Source organism: Micropterus salmoides, unplaced genomic scaffold (genome assembly GCF_014851395.1).
Source record: "Micropterus salmoides isolate LMB-PRFRI ecotype aquatic unplaced genomic scaffold, ASM1485139v1 Ms_hic_scaffold_11, whole genome shotgun sequence".
Classification (NCBI taxonomy): Eukaryota; Metazoa; Chordata; class Actinopteri; order Centrarchiformes; family Centrarchidae; genus Micropterus; species Micropterus salmoides.
Window position 1 is genome coordinate 1,535,219 of NW_024040152.1, and position 24,885 is coordinate 1,560,103.

At 40.6% G+C, this 24,885-nt stretch overlaps 1 protein-coding gene across 3 annotated transcripts in view; it reads right to left on the minus strand.

Annotated features, from left to right (window-relative positions):
• The window catches only part of LOC119896919 (DENN domain-containing protein 4B-like), an 86,098-nt gene that overhangs the window by 47,193 nt on the left and 14,020 nt on the right, over positions 1 to 24,885 (minus strand). Inside the window, exons 1-2 of one of the 3 annotated variants that reach the window (XM_038710349.1) lie at positions 12,860 to 12,995; positions 4,062 to 4,424 (exon numbers count right to left, since the gene is read on the minus strand). In XM_038710349.1, coding sequence (XP_038566277.1) covers positions 4,062 to 4,424; positions 12,860 to 12,921 — 425 coding nt within the window. In that variant the 5' untranslated portion in view covers positions 12,922 to 12,995. Of the gene's footprint in view, positions 1 to 4,061; positions 4,425 to 12,859; positions 12,997 to 24,885 lie in introns of those variants that run through there. The other 2 variants (XM_038710350.1, XM_038710351.1) reach the window with 2 other exon arrangements.

Sequence of the window (24,885 nt, forward strand, 5' to 3'; positions counted from 1 at the left end):
TGTTTTTTTGCTGGTAGATCATGAACTTCCTACTTAAAGCTGGATATCGTTATTTTCAGAATTTTATTGACTACACGAAGTGCCAGTCATCTGCACTACTGGTTGCTATGGGCTCGGCCCACCCACAAAATAACAGGGGATGGCCCTTCCTTACAGCGCGGGCTCGCAATTAATGAATTAGCTGTCACTCGAAAGGTCAGAGTTCAGCGGCTAATTTGAATACAAGATATAGCATTGGTTTCAAATTTGAGTTATTACGGTTATAATGACATATTAGCCACGTTTGCCGGCAAATATGAAACTATGTGGCAGCCGTCCCTGGGGATTTATTGATGGAATAATGTGTTTTGGAATAAATGTTTTTACTGGTTTGGATCATCTGGACTTTTGACAACTTAACAAGACCATTTTTGTTGGAATATAATCGATCGGTGGATTACTATGATGCTTCATAGGTGAGTCGCGTCAATTTTGATTGTACTTGTTGGTCTGACAGAGGCGCTGATTCTGTCTTGAAATGGTTTGCATTGGTCGAATCACGAGGATTTAGCTTTCAAACGGTGGATCATGAGTAACGTTATGAAGTTAATATAGCAGCTGTGTGCACATAACGAAGTCATCCAGACCACCAGGAATGTTAAGTTAAAGCTACACCCAGTTGTTTGGCTGCAGTTTGTAACTTTATGTGAAAACCTCTTAACGCTAGCTCTCTGTGTGTTCGATCAGCCTATAAGTTAACTAAAAAGTTGCAGTCACGTAACGTACCTTTCTTTATAGGTTCTATATTGACGGATGAAGTTGGATGTGGTGGTGGTCGTGTCACAGATTTTTGAGCTGCAGACCTCCTTTTCTTCCTACCGTCATCGACAACATAATCCTTGAATGTCTGTGTTGTATACGTAACGTAAACGTTCTTTTTCTACGCCCCTGTTACGGAGATGTGAAAGCACACATGGTTGCAGGATTATACTGCAAACGTTGGAATGAGCGAACGTAAACTTAATTTTAAAAAAATCAAGTCATTTTCACGTCATCTGTCTCAAGTCTAAGTCAAGTCTCAAGTCATGAACACCAAGTCAAGGTAAAGTCGAGTCTTTTGTCTGGTTTAGTCAAGCAAGTCTCAAGTCTTCAAGTTTGCGACTCGAGTCAAGTCATGTGACTCGAGTCCCCCACCTCTGTCTCCAGCTTATCTTTATCGTTTGTTTAAATGTCAAAATAACAAGAGCTGCAACTATGACATCAGAAAATGAATCAGCAGAAGTTTTGTTTAGCGTTATCGATCAGCTTCTGTTTTTCCATCGTAGTACAGATGCAACGATTAATCGATCAGTCGATCCAAAGAAAATTAATCAACTATTTTTATCGATTAATCTTTTCAGTTATTTTTTAAAACAAAAATGTGAAACATTGCAGGTTTAATCTTCCTAAATGTGAGGAATTGCTGATATTCTTTGTCATTTATGGCAGTAAATGAAGAGTCTTTGGGTTTTGGACTGTTGGTTGGACAATTGTGATAAGCATTTTTCACAATTTCTTGAAATCTTTACAAAGTAGACAATTAGTCGATTAATCGTGAAAATAGTAAGCAGATTAGTCGATAATGAAATAAATCGTTAGTTGCAGCTAGGGCTGGACAATAAAAACAATTATCACAATATATATTTAACAACAATATAACAAATGTTCAATAACTATTCAATAAATATTTGACTTTGATTGAAAAAGGACTGAAAAAAGCTTTTACTTAATTTTACTCGTGCATATTTGTTGAGAAAGATTTTATCATAATTGTTTTGAATATTCTGCCTCAAGTGTTTGTTCTGACCATAAGGCAGAGTTTCACTTTTACTCAGGAGCAAAAATCAGCCTTTAAACTCGAAATAAATAACGATTTGATACTAATCGTGATAATTATCAAGATATGAAGCATTTTTGGCCATATTGTGCAGCCCTAGTTTCAGTCCTACATAGTAGTAAATTGAATATATTTGAGATTTAGACCATTAGGTCGGGCAAAACAAGACATTTGATAATACTGATTTGGGCTGTAATGGTCATATTTAAAACAGTTTACTGGTGTTTTGTTGCCTAGATTAAGTTAAAAATGGCCCAAAACATTTGTATGTGACAGGGGCTGAAGGTAATTTTCACCCAAATTTGATTGAATGAGATTTCTCATGCTTTTCACATGCTCAAGTAGGGCTGCAGCTAACGATGATTTTAGTTATCGAGTATTCTACAGATAATTTCATCAATTCATCGTTTAAGAAGTACTTTGGCTAGCCTTCAACTCAACAATCAATCATGATTTCAGTTAAATGCTAAAGCTGCTGTTACAGTTAACTTGTCTGTGGTCCGCTCTGTGGACTTGATGCTAGACCGGCTGCTTTCTGATAAGGTGCCGTCGTGCTGTTGCCGAGGCGACAAAAGTTTGTTTTACGGTGGACGGACTGTAACATTACAGAGTTGTTGTTTACTTTAGCTTGAAATAATCCCAGACTTTGGACACTTTCTTCTTCGTCCCTGCTATTTTTTCTCTCTTCCTCCACTTTGCAAACAGCAGCATCATAATCACGTTGTGTTCACAGCGTAAGCGCGATGTGCGACAGTAATAAATGTCCGTGCAAAACACTGTGCTGTATTAGTTATATGGATTAAACGAAGCATCGATGCAAAGAATTTGTATTGATGCTTTTCAGTAACCAAAATAATCGATTCAACCAATGAATCGTTTCGGTCCTACTCGAGTGAATAAAGCCTTTAATGAAATTTGCTTATTCACTTCTGTTCTGAGGGCGAGATGAGAAGATCGACATTAGGGCTGAACGATATTGAAAAAATTTTAGAATTGCGATAATTTTGACTGATATTGCAATATGATTTGCAGTATTAGAGATAATGATAATTTTTTCATTATTCTTCTAATTTTCATTGAAACTTAAAGATTTCTTTATTATCATTCCACAAAACACTGTAGAACGAAATTCCGTGCAAAGTTCACAGAGTGAAAAACAGCACAGAAATAATTGAAAACACTCTGGGAATACAAGATATATTTAAAAAATGCTTATATGGGTGTGCGGAGCACGTAGAGTGATAAATAATTATGAACGGCTGTACCTCCTGCCAGAGGGGAGGGGGGTAAAAAAAAAAAAAAAGTCTGTGGCTATACTTGTACACAAACATAATAAAATAAAATTCTGGTGTCATTTTTGCAGGGATCAGTACCAAACAAAGATATTTTTCCTTATACCTCTACAATATAATAGGTAGGCCAGGACATCTCCGCAGCACAACAATATTTAATTTAAAATGGTATTTTCACACACATGCAACCTTTAACTAATATTGCGCCTCCTGCCATATTGCTATTTCGAGAAAAATGAATGAAAAAATGAGTTTTCTGCCTTAGTGTTTACGTCACATTGGATGGATGGGAGAGTTGGTAAAGATTCTCTAGCGATCCCATCATCACACAACTGATGGCTGGACGGTTTTATTTGGATGATTGCAGACTGGCAATATTAATTAAATCAATTAAATTTAGGTTAAATTTAATGACGGGAGACATCTGTATATGTTTGCTTATCAGGTGTTCTTTTAGTGGGAAGTCTGCTCTGCACAGTGGTTTATAATGTTGTGACGAGGGATTTTACTGCTCCTGAAAGTTCATGTTACAAAGTAATTCACCAGGACAGTGTGCGTGCATGTATTGGATTTTTCTAGGCCGGGTACGACCCTGCGTCCTCGACGTTGGCACCACCACTGTATCAACAAAGAGGGGGGGCTGCGTTTTCATCCACAGTACTGTTATTTGTCTGAACACAGCTTCAGACAAGAGGACATTTAAACCCGTTTGTGGCGGTTAAATGAAAAGTCAGGGACCAACAAATGGATTCAGCAGTCTCTCTGGAGCACGAAACAGATGCAGGTGTTTGGACTGAATCATTAACCCTACAGCCAGCCGGGTCAGCATCAAGGCTTTCTCCTCCCAAACTGCTCAGAAAGAATCAGACTGAATGGTGGAAACAGCCGCTGGAAAACAAAACAAAGCGTCTCACCCCAGGTCCAGGATGGGCGGTTTGTCCCGACCTCGGCGGTAGCACAGGAATAGGTGTGGGTTGTTGATGAGGCCGGCGCTCAGCTCGGCCGAGTGTCCGCCGAGGGTCTTCTCAATGCAGGTGAAGCCCTCCGGCACTTCCTCCCCGAGACCCCGGGCGATCACGGCCAGGTCTGTCACCGACTCCACTGCCCGGCCCGACGAAGACAAGGAAGAGGAGGAGGGCGTCGAGGAGGAGTTGGTGGAGGTCTTTCCATCCTCGTCCAGGGGCCTCCAGGGCCCCGCAGGGTCGAGACCTGCCACTACAAAGTAGTCCACCAGCTGGGGACATTTCTCCTCTGTCATGCCGCCTGTCTGCCCTCCACTGCAGAGACAAACAGAGAGATAGTCTGGATTCATTATCTATCTAAAGGTCAAACCAGATTTATTTATACAGAGATACAGAGAGTAGGTTTGAAAACCAGCGAGATTTACAAACATTCAGTAAGATCTCTCCACCTGAACGCCATTTAAATCCAGTTAAATGGGACAAAACCCAGCAGAAATACTGGTCTTAAGTCTGACGTATTTTGGTCATATTTTGATTTTATAGTGCTGGAGGATTCTTGAAAGTGCGAAAGGGGGCAACACTTCAAATCTCATGAGTCATCTTCGTACTGCCGCCCACTACTTTATAGCAAATGCAAGATAAATGAACTTTACGCTCAGTTCATGATGTGGGGACAGCTTGTAAACAGAAGCTCTCACGGTTTCCTGCTCATCTCGTAAAAACACTACATGTTGTGCTGCTGTATGCGTCGTGCGTCTGCAGACTGTATTCGCTCACTACACATGAAACACGTTACTTTTAAAAGTGCACGAACAGGAGAAACACTGTAGACTCCTTCACAAGCCTCTTGTACAGTATTTTTGTGCTGTGCTCACTGCAGTTACAATCACTGTCTTCTTAAGACTTGTTTGTATTAATGCAAATTGTGCATGAGGTCATCCTTAAAAACATTTAATAATGCACATTTTATATGGTTTTTATTTGTTTACAGAAGGTATTGGCTGTTTTTATATCAATAGTATTTTATAACAAAATGTGTACACTGCTTATTTGTAAAACTTTTTTATCAGTACTTTTTGAAAAGTTTCACACAGCGATAGTACTGATCACCGTAATAATTTTTGTCACTGTAATCATGATTCATACCGTTTTATCTCCAATTGACCCTTCACTGAGCCACGCCCCCCTCCCCATGTCTAATTTTTGGAAAAAACGATCTCAGAAAGAAGCAGACAGTTTTGCAGTTGCCTCTGTCGCCTAGTGCTGCTCTTGGTGGGAATTGTTGGGCTTCTGTAAATAACATCATAGAGTACGGTCTAGACCTGCTCTTTTATGAAAAGCGCTGTGAGATAACTGTTGTTGTGATTTGGCGCTATATAAATAAAATTGAATTGAAATTGTGCATTTGAAGGTCGTATTCAGGCTGTCGAACTGATGTGATCAGAAAAAAAATAAGACTAAAGAAGCTAAAGCCTACCAATCACAGTGAACCACCGTATAACATGATTATTGAGAAAGAGGACAACGATACTATCAACACTGTTCCTGTACTGCTGGGTAGGTCTCTGTTCACTAGTACATTACTTACATCATTAAAAAGCAAAAAGGGTTTTTAGTAAGTTAGCTAGCGTTAGCATTGGATTTGTTTTAAGTTTTGGAAAAGGAATAAATTGTACTTCTCCTTTCAGCCTCTCTGGGTAGTGATTATAACTATTACAAGTGCTCTAGGAAAACGTTTGACCAGATCCTGGAAAAATGTGTCAAAAGAAAGCTAGAAAACAACGGATTTTCCACACGAGTCAATGGAGCACAGCCAAGTGACGGACCTATACTGCGCTGTGATTGGCCAGCTGCGTAGTTGTGGCGTGGCTTAGCGCAGGGTCACTTGTGATTATAATGTTATAATTATGAAATGATAAAAGTAATAAACTTAAGACTTTTAACGAGCCAAACTTCTCCATGATATGAATATTCACACAAACCATGCCTTTTAAATACTTAACCCTCCTATTTCTACATTACAGATAATCTGAACAAATATCAGATAACGAAGACACAGCTCAGTGCCACTGTAGTATAAAAGACAACAAACATCACTTTCAATAATCCATTCCAGCAGAAGGGGTCCGCTGTAACATTTATTAACCAAAGTCTCAATAATGACTCAACAACGTGCACAGACATTTTGCCAATGGTGGACAGCCAGCAGTGAACATGTACCTCACTTTGCAGGTCATAGCTGTCCGAGTCTCCGCTAACAACAGAGTCTTGTAATTGTACATCACTTCAACCCCTAACGCTTCAATCTTTCAAGCACAACTGACCGATAACCATCGAATACTTAAAAACTACAGTGGTCTCTCAGTTCAGAACCTCAGTGTCGTTAATCAATCATTTGTCAGCAAGAACAAGAGAAAAAGCAACTAGCTGGAGGAGCTATAAGCTTTAACACAACTTGATCTTTTAAACTGAGCCATCTGCAGATAATTCACATACACACCTTTTACAGATGCATCATCAAATCTGTCTCACAGAAACATTAAACCACCGAGACACATTTAATCACAGTCTGTCAAATAGTTTGTCTCTAGGATTATCATTTTTCATCTTAATGTTTCAACAATGTCCCCCTTCTATTGAGTAATTGGTGTTGAGCTGTCCTGTACTTTGTAAGCATGCACACACACACACATCTTTACGTCCATCTGTCATTTAAGTACACTCACATAGTAATAACTAATTTTTTAAACTTTTATTAAAAACGTCTAAATAATTGCTGCAAACCTTAAACAAACTGATGTGCAGAGGGAAGGGAGGGGTGTGTGTCTGCAGTGTGATATAAAAAAAAAAAAAAAAAAAAAAAAAAGGATGTGCGGCGATGCTACGAGATGCTGAAAGCACTCTTATGTAACCAACTGTCCCCTGCCCTCTCTCACCCTGCAGCCTCATCTCTGATGAGGCTGCAGGGTGAGAGAGGGCAGAAACTGAGGAGGAAAAAGACAGAGAGGAGCGGACTGTAATGAAGGAATTTAGGAACCATATATGTTAGATTTATAAACATTTACTCATTTGGCTTTTATCCAAAGAGATTTGAGGAACATACAAGAATCAGTAAAGCATCAATACAGTAAGAGATCTACAAGTGACAACAGATACTAGTAAGAGCTGATAGCATGTACTGCAACAATGGGGTAAATACCTCGAGGAAGTAGTAAGAGTTAACTTGTGTAATTAATACAAGAGAACTGTAAGGAAGAAAGAAGTGCATGTTCAAGGTTAGAGGTGTTATAAGAGGTAGGTCCAATCCCAATGTCCAGGGGCGTTGCCAGGCTCTTGAAACACTGGGGGCTTAGCCCAGCCCAGAAATCTTTCAGCCTTATACCTACCTATAAATTATTGAGCTACATTTTAATTATTAAATATCATAGGCCATATCAATACATCTATTATGATTAATAATTACTAATGATAAGTTTACATTGATAATATTAATTATGAGGGCAAAATTTGGGCTTTAAACACTTCATTTCCTCCATTCTGGTGAATTTTTTTATTTATTTATTTTTTATTTAACCAGCTGATCTCATTGAGATTTTAAACCTCTTTTTCAAGAGAGACCTGGCCAAAATATCACCATATTGACAGAGCACAGTTACAAATATGAACACCAAGCACACGCAAAACAACAAAGAACATTTAGACTCTTAAGATACATAAACGACTTTAGACTACCTAAAAGTACAATTTATACATACCGTAGGTTTAAAGATTTAGTTATTTTAAAAGCAGTGACAACAATTTATAGCGTCTACTTCCAAGTCTTTCATGCTGTGTTTAAATTCACCAAAAGAGATCAGAATACGCAACTACAAATCAGTCTGCAATGTGTTCCAGGTGGATGAGGCAGCATAACTAAAGGCCTTCTTACCAGCTCTGTATGGACCGTAGGTACAGATGAAAATATTGTCATTTAATTTAATCCCTGCTGAGTCAACATGCAGGCATGACTGAAATCTTTAAATGTGCATGTGGCATCTTTTCACCTCAATGAGAAATTAATTCATTTTAATTCAGTTATAAACTCACGGACTTCAACAGTTCAAAACGTGTTCAAAACGTTCCGCACAACTTTCTACACATTTATTACGAGAACAAAATCGTAATCGTAAACCTCGCCCCACTGCTGTGCATTACCCAGCCTTAGTGCTCTGCTGATATGGTCGTAGGCTGCTACGCCCTTTAGACCGTCTGACAGACAGAGTGCCGTCTGGGAATGTACTGGATGAGACGAACTCACTGCTCTTCATCAGAGGTAGAAAACCGAAACTGAAAACCGAAATATCAGCACACATCCACACACACGTTCACTTCAGCGCCTCTGATAAAGTGCAGCTCACAGCCGCTTCAGAGGGAATGAAGCAACCTGGAGCAGAGAGAGTCAAACAGAGCGAAGTGTCTCTGAGCGAAGAGGACAGACACACAGAGTGACAGGTGTGTCGATCAGGTGTCCTCTGACAGATGACAATTCAGCAGTCGCTGACAAGCCCTGAAGCTGTAACCAATGAACCAGTCTCTCTCTCTCTCTCTCTCTCGCGCCCGCGCTCACACTAAACGCAGGCAGGCTGAGTAACGATGGGGGTCACGTTATGAGAACAATATTATTGCGAGTAGCCTCCGTTCTTTGAAGACCTGCGAGACAGGCTGCGTCATGAAGATTATTACATAATACAGAAAATAATTTTAGTTACATTCAGGGCTAAAGTCAAAACATCTGGGACTAAAGCCCCGGAAAAATGAGCTAGCGACACCGATGCCAATGTCTCTCCCCCCTGACCCTAAGCCCTGAACCCTCACAGACTTAACTGACGTCACTTTTTACTTTGTTTTTGCCTGATTTTTGCCCTACAGAGTGGACGAGAGGTAAATGTCAATCCAATTTGTCAATAACCAGTGCACTACTGTCTAAACAGCATCATTAAGCAAAAACTAAAATAAACAGTTGAATAAACTGTAATAAGGTCATTGCGTTCATCTGACTTCATGTGTAGGGACTTTCATACAATATATCTATATTTTTACATTAAAATCACTATAACAAAACCAAATAAATGTGTTTTACAATCTCACACAGAGATGGTTTAGGTCTAGTTACATTTGGGCACAGCCATGACTTGGTCTGGGTTTTAGCAGCGTCGGGATTTGGGTTAAATATACAACTTTGGTAAGGTTAGAGGATCCACATGGTCGCGGTTAAAAGAATCCAACACTGACTTTCAGTAAGAGACGTCTTATTGATCCATGTGTCCAGCTTGACCTCCTCCCGCTGTGCACTTCTTGAACATGTTGTTAGGTATTCATCCTTCTTCTGCTCCGATCTATCTATGATCATATCTACTAAATATATAGCTGCAGCTGGTGATATGACAGCCTGCTTATCAACAGTCGTCTAAACAATCGATGCATGCATTTATAAAACAGCTCATACTGAACTGCGTTAAAGAAACAGACCAGCAACAACTGGTGATCTAATGCTAAAATCAGGCAGCTGTGTTTGTTAAATTACTCAGGTTGCAACTGTTTTAAGACTCATTTTTAAAAGGTGTTTTTAATAATAAGCAGCCAGTAGCTTGCAGTGTTTAGGCTCGGACAGCAGAAGTGTCTGATAGATAAAATGTTTTATTTATATAGTTGGCCCTGCTAGGGGAAGGACCATTCAGCACTGTCATCAGCAGGGGAAAGTGAAAGAGGAACGTTAAAAAAAAGGACAGAGGGATTAAGGAACATGGGGTTAAAGGTGAGTAGCAGCCTGCTTCCTGTTCATCGATGACTTCCTGGTGACACAGCAGCACATGTAACGCCACAGTTCCACGTTTTCTCTTCAGCAACACACAAATTCACTGTACAGATTCTCATATTGGAGGATTTTAAAATCCGATATTCCGATTTATTTATTATTTTAGATTATCCCTAACATGTGTTGTGTTTAGTTATGATACCTCACCTAGATGACATGACTTAATGCAGATTAAAAATAAAAGTACGATCATGTCAGCTGATCAGCCAACAGGGGAGCTGCAGAGCACCCTCTGGTGGAAAAACTATGCAACAACAACACTCGTATGGATGATCCGTCTTCATCTCTCAGTTTCTTTTTTAATTGTCAGTTAATAAGATGCTTGCCTTTAGTGTGGGAGACCTGGGTTCAATTCCCACACTTAACCCCTAGTTTCTCCAGAGGCGTGCGACCTCTGACATGTATAGCAATTCTAAGTCGCTTTGGATAAAAGCGTCAGCTAAATGAATAAATGTATTGTAAAACCCTCTTACTTTAATTGACTTTATTTTATGTTCCACCTGTTTATGTGTATGCTTTAATCTCTTATCAGTTTTTTATATTTCTGCTTTTATTTTCATTTACAGTTTTTATATTCCTGTTTAATTTGTATTTTTCCTCATCTGTTTTTATACATTTTTATTATTTGCCTTTATTTATTACTTTTACTTATATTTATTATTTATATTTCTGTACAAAAGAAAATAAGGAAATTTGTGTTTTTTTGTTGTAACAATGCTTCTTGGCTATACATCTTATATCACTGGAAAGCCTGTTTATGTTCCTCTTGAAATGGAGCCACATTTGTGTGTGTGTGTGTGTGGGGGGGGGGGGGGTACAAGAGCTGGCCGGTGTAAAATGGAAAGGATTTGAGGACATCTACAGGCTGACGTGTGTAAAGTTTTCTTCCTTTCCAAGTATCAACAAGGATGTTCGTTTGCGTTCAGCTGCCAATTTCCACACCTGCGCAGTGTGTATCACAGTCGCTCTCGAGCATCAGTGGTACGCAACATGTTGGGCAGTAATACTGCAATATTACTTTTCCCAGTAAAGAGTAATGTAACAGATTAGTACCTCCAAAACAGTTATTTTACAGTTAATAATCCAAGTAACGCTGCGCTATTGAACGCACCATCCCTGACGTGAATGCGCGACCGTGCAGTGTCGTTCTCGTCCGCCCGCCACCAGAGTTGAAATGTCAAACTTTTTCCTATAGTTTATCAACAGAGACTGATCTGAGTTTCCTGAATAACATAACTGTTTCTTTAACAATCAGGCCACCAGGTCTTAAACAGGCGACAACCAATGCTGCTGTCTCTCATTCATTAAAATTAATCTATTAACTTATACTGAACTAATTTGAAAGTTTTTAGTTATATTATTTAATTATAGACTCAATTATTTCATGTTGCCTGTTGCACATTTAGTGGTTGAAGTTTAAAAAATTCAATACAAAATCGATAAAATCGGTTCATAAAATGCTTCGACAAATTCTTTGCATCGATGCTTCATTTAATCCATGTAACTTTACAGCACAGTGTTTCGCAGGGACATTTATTACTGTCGTACACCTCGTTTACGCTGTGAACACAACGTGATTATAATGGAGCTGTTTGCAAAGTGGAGGAAGAGAGAGAAAACAGCAAGGGACAAAAAAAAAGTGTCCAAAGTATGGGATTATTTCTAAAGAAAATAACAACTCTGTAATGTTACAGTCCGTCCACCGTAAAACCAAACTTATGTCGCAGCCGGTGTTCTGCCAGCAGACCACAGACAAGGTAACAGTAACTTTAGCATTTAACGTTAACTGAAATCATGATTGACAGTTGAAGCCAAAGTAAGCTGCAATCCTCAGCTGAAAATGTGCACACGTGCGTTTGTTGTTCTCCTTTTTGGGCCATGAGTTGTAACCTCACAGTCAGGAGTTAACTGGGTGTCGGGAGCTGCACCTTTTAACTCCCCTCCAGCTCTCTGTAGCTCAGACAACCCCTGCTACCTGCGTGTGCTGATCCATCCTTTCACCCAGATTCTTTGTCTTTATAGTCGCCATCTTTATTATAACAAACAGCTGTTTCCTGTGCAGGATCGCTCATTTCCTGTTTCACATTTCACATGTGTTTTCTTGATAAAAGTGGTTTGGAAACCAGCGTTGGGTGCCATAGCTGTTGTCAGCTCCTGTAGTGTGTGCCGTCGCCAAGCACAAGTAACTATACTTCCCAAACGAAGCATCGATGAATCGTTGAAAAAAAAATCTATAGAAGCTTTGAATACTAAAATCAACGTTAGCTGCAGCCCTAATAATAATTATAAAGAGGTTGCAATGGAACAGTGGATTAGACACTTGTCTGATTCCGACTGCAACGCATGGGTCCTACTTTACCATCCATGTGATAATAGAGCCGTGGGCAGTTTTATCGGGGTGTGGGGGGTCTCAGTATATTTTCCTGCTTTCTTGCCCTTTGCCAATCACATGTCTGATTCTGCAATAAGCCAAACAGCTTTTTTTGCCATTCATCCCCAAATGTGTTGGATAGAGTTGAGGTCAGGGCTGTGTGTGGATTTTTCTTCCACACCAAACTGGGAAAACCATTTCTTTATGAAGCTGGCTCTGTGCACGCGGTCATCGTCATATTGAAACAGGAAAAGATCAAACACAACAAGAACTAATGTCTAAAATTGTACACGGCAGCATTAAGACTTCCTTCAATAAAGACCACACCATGAAAAAACAGCCCCTCCCAAAAATACAAGTACCTCAAAACGGTACTTAAGTACAGTGTTAGAGTAAATGTACGCTCTGATTGTAGTTTAGCCGACATACATGTTTAAAGTGACACTGGGTCCAGGAGAAAGTCTGTTAGCTCTTTTCTCAAACACACGGTCTATCTGCTTTCTGTAGTTAAGAACAAATACATACCAGTAAAGTTCCCCCTGTATTTCACTGTCAGAGTAACCTCCATCCTCCCCCTCTGAATGCATCTTAACTTCACCGATTTACTGCAGCAAACGTCTGCCGTCGCTAACACTCAAGTTTGATAAAAAGGGAGTTGTCTGCTGAAAAGGCAATACAACCTGAAACAGCTGATTTCATCACAATCACTTCCCTTTTTAAATGGCCCATGTGCAACAATGGAAACCTTGCACATGTACAGCCACACACACACACCCCTCAGAATACAGGAAAGGCCGGGGAAATGCACCAGATTTCCTCACTGACATAGTGCACTACAGAACATCAGTTTACACTGTGTCAGTACAGAAGAGAAACTAATGACTCTGTTCACTGTGGGTTTTATCTGTTGATTATATTTGACTCAACCGTCCATGATGATAACTTTAAATGTAACATTTAGCCCAAACATCAGTGTAAAGATACTCAGTTAACTGAGAAAAGCAGCAAATCTGACAAGCTGGAACAGTTTGACAACTAAAAATAAAGACTTTAAACATAGTTAAAAGTGACTTGAGGAAGCTTAAGCAATAGCATTTGTAGGATCCTTGTTTTCTTTGATACTGCCAGCTAGCTAGCTATGTTTCTCTCAACAGCCCTCCCGAAGCACATTACCCTTAGCCTAACCATCACAGGGTGTGTGCCTAAACTAAGTTATTGATTATATGCACGTCGACAGGTTAACCAGACAGCTGCGCACATCGGCCGTGTGGCAGACAGGGTTAACCTCCTTTGTGTTGCTGTGCATTACCACCACCAATCTACTAGATGGCGCTGCTGCAAAAGAACTACAGTCCAAGAACTGCAGTTCCAGGACTGCGGGGTTCCTGAAACTATATAAGCTATATAATATTGACCCAGCCACAGCCTGTTCACCCTGCTGCCTTATGGGAAGAGAGATAGAAGTTTCTGCTGCTGCACCACCAGACTATAGAGCAGCATTTTTCCCCCAAGCTATCAAACTTTTAAACTCTAATTCATCTTCAGCACTGCTCCACTGATGATAGTTTATTTGTGTTATGTTGTTTTATATTACTGTATATTGTCCGGTACGTAGCAGAAGAGAGTCACAAACTTCAAATAAACCTACCTCCTATTCTACATCGATTAATCAATGGCTTGCTTCAGCACTACAGTAAGGGAGCGGCCCGTTCTTCTCAAACCAGATATATCCAAATACTTCCGTATAAAACACAGACTCAGTGTGGCACATTTTTAAACCCCCAGCATAAACATGCCCTTGTGGTGTTAGCATGACATAACATGATGCGGTCTCCCACGGCTGAGCATGTCATCACCTGATGTGATGTAATGTTCGAGTTTCTGCAGTTTGTAGATTTGTTCAACTGCCACTCTTGATGTCAGACTCAAAGGAGGCGTGAAGCGGATTGTTTTAGATAATATTACACAATCTGACTCGACACATCTGTCAGGTCTGCAGCTTCAGGGCCCTAAAACACACTTTGAAAAAACTAGATTCTGGAAATAGAACAAAACTAAAACTGAGTCACCGTGCCGCCGCACAATAACCACAACATGGATTATGATGAAATGTGCTTCACACGTTCATGTTCCTGACGATGAATGTGGCAAACATTAGAGGTGGATCTCCAAAAACATAAGATCATCATGGAAGAGTTTGTTTGAACTTCACTGAGCCAGACGGAGATTAAAACCTTTGCAGGTGTTGAGTTCATCAGCTGATCAGAGCTCTTCTCAGGTCGAAATTTATATTATACATTTTTTATTCTAAAATTATAATACATTGAAACAATCAAGATTTCTCTCATCTATAAGCTATGGAATACTTGATTATTTAAATCATCGTTAGCTGCAGCCCTAGCTGTGTTTGCAAAGTTGTTGTCTTCGTCATAACGTACTCATAACAAATGCACGTTTACAGCCATCCTTTTTTCCGACAGGGGTGAATTACACTCTGAGCAGCCTCAAGTAACCTAACTGTAGCAAAAAAAGGCAAATTGGCTAGGATTATTATTACATGTCTGACTTACAAAAAGATATTTAAGGATCCTTTAAGGATCCTTTGTAACAAGTGTTATTAATATAACGAACAAACACTAAACTCCATCCCGGGAGACTTCATGAAGATGTATCACACTTCAGTCCTTCTGCACGTATACTGCTAATGATGTGTGTTATGTTTATTATTTTGTTGTTTGTTTATTGTGTTTTTATTGGTGAGACTGGGACACATTTCTGCCGTGGTTTGATGGGGTAAAGTATTACTGTTTATGTGCTGAGCATCATACTGTACCAGCATCATGTGAGTTTCCACATAAACAGCTGTATTAATATGTTTTGTTGACAGGAAGTTGACAGGTTGTAGTTTATTTAATCGACACCTACAGCCGAAGCAGAAGAACAGAAATCATTCTATATCAAACTCTTTGGTCGGAGTTGTAGTAAAGAAGAAGTGAAAGCCTGAGAGGAACTCTTTCGACTGGTGAAGCGTTTATTAATACTGACAGCAGCTGCTGAAACCTGCAGCATTCATCCGCCATCAGCTGTGGTTTCCCTTAAACCACTTCTCTTTCTGAAACCCGAATAACTCTCTTGTTTGCATTCGCCGCATCTGCTGCTTTCTGGCCAGATGTCGAGAGCTGCATTATTGTAGAGTTTTATCTAAAATCAGCTATTTTGGCCCCCTTTCAAAAACACCCCCACACCTCTCGGGGGCCCGGCTACCACAGGCCCGATGCTGTGCCAGTGGTGGTATATCATAACTTAAAATATGTTTTCAGTAAAGTATTAAGATTGAATGGACATTATAATAAGCTATCTGCTACTGAAAACAGATTCACTCAGAGTCTCTCTCTATCACAACAACAGACTAGTGGTCATATTGTCAGAGCTGAATACACAGCTAAAACAATAATAAACATAGGCCAACAATGTGGATTTGAACTGTGAACTTTATTAACTTATTAAATCAACACGTCCATAACTTATGAACTATAAATAGGCTAAAACAAATGCTTTGATATGACTCGATTGGAAAAACTTTGCCAAAGGATTTTCCATGAACATCAGTGGACCAGAAGGCCTTGTGTGCAGTACTGGAGCATGTTAGGACTACTTCCTTTTATAAATGTTTTCTGGTCAGAAGTACAGTACTCGTGCAGCACTGAGTAGCTGTTTTAAACTGCTACAGTAAAACTAGGAACAGAAAAAGCTCACTCCTAATGAGCTCCACAGAGCTCCTGTTCTTTCTGTGACTTTGTTGGTCTTTCTGGAAAATATCTTTTCCACATAACCAGCGGATGCTGCGATGCTTCTGATGGGGCTGTTGTTGGACAGGGTGAGGAATTGCTAATGAACTTGAGTTCCCGTAAAGGGTGGTGTGAACACAGATTTTGGCTAAATATTTGTCATTGTTTACAGAAATACTATCCAAACAATGAAACCACACATAAATAATGTATTTATTATTTTATCAGTTTTATTTGATCATTTTATCAGTTTTTGCCTATTGTTAAATTCTATAGTACTGAAGGATGCTTTTCTATAGATTGGTTAAGCATAACACATAGTTGTTTAAATTCTTCACTATAGGCACTATATTTAGATAATTAAATGTGTATTAAATAGCTTATCTCTCTCTGATCTGTTAAATTAATGTCCATGCGTCTGACTGTATACCTCGACCTTAAAAACAAATCATACCATATTGTAGGCATGTGATTCATTTACATTGTAACAGTATTTCCTAACAAATAGGCAGCATGTGAAATCCAGAGTAACCACTAAGAAAATTAGTTTTATTAAGTCATTAAACTGCCTCGGCATGCTGTCACAAGTCTGACAGGCCGACGTGCACCACGCAGAACACTGCCCGACAAATTGTGACGTTTGGCTTGATACTCATTTCCACTGACACTTTCCAGACAAGTAGGCTATTTGATTTCTCCTACTCTCATCATCTGTACTTTTGCATCCGCTTTAGTTTCAGAGGGGACGCAGGGGGTTTCTGGAGCTGCCGCCACCGTTTCAACTTGACTCCCTGCCAAGAGATCCGCCTTATCTGACTCTGATTGGCGCTGAACCTGACTGTATTAATGAAATTAACAATGGCAGCAAATATTGCCCAATCAGAGGTAGAGGAGGGCAAGTCTTCACAGAATGTGCCTTTCTGTTGCTTTGTACGCCGTACCACTCATCCGTCAGAGAAAGAACATGCAAGCGGACTAATTTGTCTAATCTTCACAGACCTGTCCTTAGACTACCTTCACTGGCTTGGTCTGTTACTCTGCTGCTTCTGCACTCCATACAGACCAGCTACAGCAGCCCCAAAAGGGTCAAAACACAAACCCTATATTCCCAGTAGGGGTGGGAATTCCCTGCGATTCCCACTCCTACTTTAGATCGCGGTAGAAAACACACACACACACACACACTGGGCAGAAGAAACCTTTTAGCTCCTTGAAAAGTTGTTACTGGGTCTAAAAGTTCTGGATACTTTCATTGGAAACACGGCTTTATACATCACACTGGTCTTAAAGAGTCTCCTCAGATGCAAAGACTGAAACAAAGCTAGCTCGCTTCACAACTTGGCCAAACTTAGTTTTACTTACACCCGGCCTCTTGAGTTAGTGGCCTGTGGGCCACCTCCGAGAGGCATACAGGAATCTGATATATGAAAAAACTAGTAAACTTCATATTACTAGCTATGAGCCAGGTCGCTTCCTTGTCATGTCAGTTGAGATTTGTACAAGCAGAGTACCGGTTAGGCAGGATGTTTTAGAAGTAGCAACACCGCCAACATATCTTTTACAAATCAACATTTTCTTAAGGTGGTTCTGACTACGCTTCATGGTTTTTCAAAACAACAGGCTATCAACGGTCACAAGAATGGAAGTGCTCAACAGAAAACATGTCTGACGACCCTTGAACAGAGTTTAACTCCGCCTGGACAAGCAAGTGCCTGTTAATTTAAACGCCATCTCAAAATACCAAACCAATGTGTTTCATTTGCAGTTTTAAAGAATATAATATTCGGAGGCACCACACTGAGAAACGCCTAACTATCCAGACAAACTTTCCAGAAGGATCACAGCGGAAGGACGCTAAAGGTTGATTGCATCTTATGATAAGGAGCTGTGTTTCCCTCTGTTTGCATATTTCAAAAGTGAAACAGTAAACATTTCATACATTCATTTGCATTTGGCTCATGTGCATTTCCTGGTTTTAAAACATAGTCCAGCTGAATGTGTAATCGAATCATTGCCCTGACTTACACTGAAGACAAACAGAGAAAAACCCTCAGCGTGCTAAATGCAGCAAAGTCACTGCTGCGTTTTGGTTTTAAAACGGAGACCTTTTGCTACTTTTGCACCTCCCATCAAGACAAACAGCAAAAACGAAGACCTAAAACGGAGAAGTTTGGAAACGCTGCCGACCCCGTTTTTTATTTTGAAATTCGCGCTTTAGTGCAGACGGGCAAAAGTTGAGGACTTTAGAAACGATGACGTTGGCTCCCTGATTGGTTCTCATAAGTCATGCAAAGCAGACCCACGTTGCTACTGACAGAGTACTGACTACACTTGTACTGTGCATGTCGGCGTTTGCTTTGCGACGACTCCCAGTCTGTTTTGCGCCGCCACAGCCGCTTTTAGCTCCCGTGTTACACTCAGTAACAGTCCCAGCTCGTTATTGGTCCATGCAAAATAAAATCTGGTGTGGTTCATTACTTTATTCTTTCGCCAAATCTTCTGTAACTAAGGAATAGACCATCTGCTTCATGTTTACGCTGGCACGCGCATGTCCAGTGTACGTGAACGGCCACTAGATGTGTGTTTTCAGTCGTTTTAATGTAGACTGAGATCTACTCTGATACGCAGCTAAAACACTGGTGTGGACGGAGATCGTATTTGTTTTAATTCTCCGTTTCTAAACTATTTATTAAACCCATGTGTCTACCGTTTTTGTCCTAGTCTAAGAGCCCGGATGTGACGAGGGCCATCTACTGGGTCATCTTATTTACTTACTAAATGTGGCTCGCAGTATATTTAGTTATTTTACTGGGCTCTCTCACGTCTTCAGGCTTCTACAACCCTTTATATGAAACAATGTGAGAAGAAGAACTTCATCTCTTTGGTTAATCACATTTAGGCCACAACCTGTGAAGAGATGCCGCAGTAGAAGATGTGGTCACAAAGGTTTGGAACTACAGCTATAAAAACAGTGCACTGATCAGCCATAACATTATGACCACCTGCCTAATATTGTTAAGGTCCACCTTTTGCCATCAAAACAGCCCTGACCGGTCGAGACATGGACTCAACAGACCTCTGAAGGTGTTTATGTGGCACCAAGACGTTAGCAGCAGATCCTTTAAGTCCTTTAAATTGCGAGGTGGGGCTTCCACGGATCGGACTTGTTTGTCCAGCACATCCCACAGATCAACACATTTTCACTCCCAAGTCGTCACATATGGATACTTGGTCAAGACTTCTTGGCATCGTTTTTTAAATGCCCTGGATAGCACTTTAGCGTAGTTTTTGGACGTGAGCTCCGTGGTCAAGTTAGCAATAAATATGCAAAGTCTTGTGGTTAATTTTTAATTGTTAAGTTTGGGCACCAAAAATACTTTGTTAGGTTTATGAAAATATCATGGTTTGGGTTTAAATAACTACATTACACCCAAACCACCTTCTTACTCTGAATTTTGTCCGGGTGGTGATGGTGCAGTGGATAAAAAGGATGCCTTTGGTGTGAGAGACCCTGGTCCAATTCCCCACCAATGTGTCCCTGAGCAGGACACTTAACCCCTAGTTGCTCCAGCAGCGTGCGACCACAGACATATATAGCAATTGTAAGTCACTTTGGAAAAAATCGAATATATGAATAAATGTAAATATCCAACAGCTACCTTTAGCATTCATACATGACGGAACAGGGTTTCCCCCACTGCGCAGAACTATGACGCTAAAGGTGCTTTCAGACCAAAAGCGAAGTGAGCGTTGGGGGCGGTGTGTTTACATACAAAGTCAATACAAAGATGCGTAGAGCTGCGATTTTCTGTCAGGCAGTGCGAAGGGGACGCTGCCAGGCCTTCGCGTGAGTTGAATATTTATTTGAACTCCAGCTAGAAAGTCGCATGACGCCGAGTCGCGATAGCCTATTAGCGTTGAGATTGTCCGTATGTGTGGAGATGGCCAGGCAGAGCGGGAGCCGGGAGCAGCGAGTGTGAAATCTCAAAGTTGCAGGTCCTCTTTGTAGACCGTCATGTAGTATTAGATGAATTAAACAGCAGCGTTTCCTGTGTCACTGTATCATAGACGATATGTTTTAGAAAGTCATTGTGGCAGATTATATGTAAGGTAATAACTATCTTATGCCCACAATTACTACACCATTTACTTTAATATTCATTAGTAGTAGTACTCCATAATTTAACAAATCACATATTTAAGAAAACTTCTGTAGTTTTATTAGAGTCTTATTCATCAAAACCTTGATATATTTTGTTGTACTTTTGTTAAAAGTACTATTTATAAACAATAAAAAAAAGTTTATTTTATGCTGCATTATGTCATGGTATCTTGGTATTGTCTCAACATAGCAACATCTTATGGATAATCTTTGTTTAGGTCATGCGTTTCTTAAAACAAGCCGATAAATGGGCTGCCGGATTAAAAAAAAAAAATCTCAAATATCGAAATCGGTATCCGACTTACAAATCCCATATCGGTCGGGCTCTAGTTGGCACCCACAGCTCTGCTGGACTACTACTTCATATAAAAAAAACGGACAAAACTGGACATTACTTGGAGAAAAGAAAGCGAGGAGGTTGAACTACCAGGTGATTTAAGAAAATGTGTCTGTATCTTTATTCCAGCTATCATTTATCATTTTACTGTGAACAAGTTAGCATAGCCCTGATCGATCCAAACTCCATTCAGAGAAGAAACAAACAAGTTGTTGTCCTGCTGACTTGCTGACAAAGCATGAATTCATATGTTTAACAAATCTGCATCATATTGTAGTTATTATGGCATCAGTTTGATCCGTTTATTGCTATTTAATCACAGCAAAACGTTTACTTTGGGTTCATAAAGCTAGTAATGGCGAGTTGTGTTTATTCTCCTCAGGGCATTACAAACGATCTTGACTATGGCAGTGAGAACGAGTTGCACAGATGCTGGATTGGATTGAGATCAACACCTTGAACTCATTGTGTTCCTCAAACCATTCCTGAACCAGTTTTGCTTTGTGGCAGGGCGCATTATCCTGCTGAAAGAGGCCACTGCCATCAGGGAATACTGTTTCCATTACAGCCTGTACAGTATATGGTCTGTAGCAATGCTTAGAAAGGTGGTACATGTCAAAGTAACATCCACATGAACGGCAGGACCCCAGCACAAGATTTCCCAAAGCATCACACTGCCTCCGTCGGCTCGCCTTCCTCCCATAGTGCAACCTGGTGCCATGTGTTCCTCAGGTAAGCGACGCATACGCACCTGGAAATCCACGTGATGGAAAAGAAAACGTTATCCATCAGGCCAGGCCACCTTCTCCATTGCTCCATGGTCCGGTTCTGATGCTCATTGTAGGCACTTCTGGCACAGGACAGGGGTCAGCTGTGATGCTCTGTGTGTTCTGACACCTTTCTATCAGAACAAGCATCAGCTCTTTAAGCTGTTGGACCTACAGTAGCTCGTCTGTTGGATCAGATCACACGGTCCAGCCTTCACTCCCCACGTGCGACACTGAGCCTTGGCCGTCCATGACCCTGTCGTCGGTTCACAGTCGCTTCTCATTACTTGGTCCACTTCTGATAGGTACCGACCCCTGCAGACCGGTCTATAGATGATCCGTCAGCCATCACAGTTTGGCCCTCGTCAAAGTCTATCCAATCCTCACGCAGCAGATTTTTCCTGCTTCTAACACACCAACTCTGAGGACGCAATGTTCACCTGTTGCCTGATAGATCCCACCCACTGACAGGTGACATGGTAACCAGGTAATCAGTGTTCTTCACTTCACCTCTCAGGTGATCATGATCCGCCTAAGTGCCTGGACTAAACAAATAAAGAGGTACAGCAAAAAAAAGGAAGCCACTACTGATATTTAGCTAGGGTGTCAACTACTGAAACCTACGCATGGAGGTTTAGACATTAAATTCACCTTTCAATAATTCAAAAGCACCAATTTACATCCTCCAATGAATTTTTTCAATTATTAAAATTGCTATCTGTTAATTTTCTATCACTGATCAATTCAACAACTAGCCGAGTCAGCAGTATTAATTACCAAAGTCTCATCCTTCCACACGTGACGTGAGTGTTTGATACTCAGAAAATATGGTGATCAGATGAAGCACTGAGCAAAACTCGTTGCTCTCGTCAGTGTTAATAAAAAGATCCTAATTAGCGCCTAATGTTTGTAGTTTTCACAGATAACCGGAAGATCAGCAAGCTAAAGAAGCTGTGTTCTTCCTACTACAAAGTTTTTAGTCATTAGGTTTGTGTGCAGGCCTACCTGAGAAGCTGTCACAGTCTTTAGGTCTAGTTTTGACAAGTTAGTATTGAAAAGCTGCCACAGGAAGTCAGTGATGCAGTTCCTAAGCGAGAGCAAAGTGCGATGCAGCAGAGGAAGGTGTGTTTTTTACAAAGATGTGGAGGTGACAGCTCCACCACAGAAACACAGCAGGGGGGTGTTTATGTGTGTCAGAGCTGTGTGTGAGCTGGTACGGTACTGGTGCTGCTGGTGGGGGGGGGGGGGGGGGGGGTTACAACAGCTCTTTGTCTCCTCTGGGTGCCACAGCAACACGTCAGCACCTCACACCCCGGCGACTGACATTGTCTCAACACGTTCAATGAGCACACTGCAAATTACATCACCGCTGGCAGAGTCACATGATCGCTTCCTGCTGCCCTGACACGAATACTAACTAAGCAGAAACTGTGGCTGCACGCTCAAGACCATGTGGGCACACCCAAACATTAAAGCAGAAGTAAATAAATTAGTCAATCAACACGTAATTCATTCATTCATTATTATTTAGCAAATTTATAAATTGACTTTAGTGAATTAAAAGTAAAAAAGTAAAAATCCCAAATATCTGCAGGTTAAAGTGTCTCTAATATTCTGCTTTTCGTCTTTTTGTTTCATATTAGGGCTGAATGATTTGGGGGAAAAAAATTAAATTAAAATCTAATTGCGATTACGATTCGATTTGAAATTTAAAAAATATATATTCACACAGTTAAAAACAGACAAACTTAACCGTACATAAATCAAGGACAACCAAACAAACCAACAAATTCTGAACAAGTCAGCAAAATCAGGCAGGCAGAAAGCTCTTATTCTGAAATGCTCCATGTAGAAGTAGCCTGTACAGAGAAATGGGCTCACAGAGAGAGGTTATCCGTAGCCTGGCGCCATTCTCCCACATTTGCCTCCAGTTTTGTTTGTTGTATAAAATGTACACGCCCTGTGCCCGCTCTGATTGGTGAGTAGGACCGTAACAGGACATGCATGGCGCTTGTGATTGGTTTGCAAGTCTGTCACACAAGGACAACAACAGAATTAATTTGTAACTGCACGACTGTTTAAAACTCGTCAGATGAGTTTATTAACCTACATTTTAATTGCCGGCTTCACGATCAGCTAATCTTGTTCTTTCAAATCGCAATGTCGATTCGAAAATGATTAATTGTTCAGCCCTATTTCATATCATATTATTATATTTATTCTTATCTAAGCGTGGGCACGTCTGAGGGAAGCAGCTGTGCAGCGCTGCAGGAATAAACCTGAGACTGACCACGCAGCAGCCTGCAGGTGACAGGACGTCCCAGAGGGATCTACCTGACGCAGACCTGCGTACGTTGCAGCTCTGGATTGGCTCTGTCCAATCAGAAAGTAACAGCACATCATCATTAACAACTCAGTGTTAATTGTCTACAGATTTGTGGCGGCAGTAGCTCAGTCCATAAGGACTTGGCCTGGGGACAGGAAGCTGGCTGCTTCAAGTCAAGTTTGGGCTGTAACGTTACAGTGATATGAGATACACAGCTGATCCCGGTACTGGGGGCGCCAAGCTTTTCTTATCCCATTACTTCATGAATCAATGGAATAATAGGCAAAATACTGGATTACTAAATAAAACGATAGCTGCAGCCCTAATTTATCATCAGGCTGTATTTCAGTGAGGGCACGTGTCCTCACTGATTTATTAATTAAACTAAAGTCAATCAATTCTTGCACTGATTAACATCAAGTTCACTATCTGTTGCTGTTGGAAAGCAGCTGGAGCAGCCTCTGCCAACAAACAGAAAACACACCAGAGGGAACAGAGCTCAGGCTGTTCCTGATTATATTACATTATATTTAGGACGTTACTCGTGGATTGCCACAGATGACTGATTAGGATTATTATTAAATTCATAAATTCTGGTAACTTGTGACCTTTGGAAACTTTGACTACAAGATGTTCAAGCTTCAAACGACTAGTTTTACTAATGTTTGTTTGTCTGTGATTTGGAGACTGAGGAGAAGATGCAGAAGCTGGAGAAGCTTGAGGATGTCAGGGACATCAGAGAAACACCCACAAGGTAAATAATGAGCAATATTACTTAGTTCCTGGAAACTGCAGGTGAGTAAATGAGAGTCAACACGACTGATTTATTCACCAACATCACTTTCAAAAAAAGAGCCCTTGCGTACTTAACTTCCTGTCGAAATCACACATCTTTTAGTTTCAATACCTCTGGTGTTGCTTAGTGAAGCGTTACTATGACTGCAACACGGCAGGAAACCCAGATCACGTCTTCAGCTGGTGTCATTTTAAGCAACTCTTTGGGGAATTCCACCCGCCTTGTCTGAACCGGACACAAATTGAGTCTGAACAAGACGCACATTTAATCTGCATGTTTCACCTGGTGCTGCTACAGTCTTTACTTTAATCTACTTCTCCCTTATATCATTTAACAAATAAATGCAGAGTATGGTATCAATCACTGATAAATACT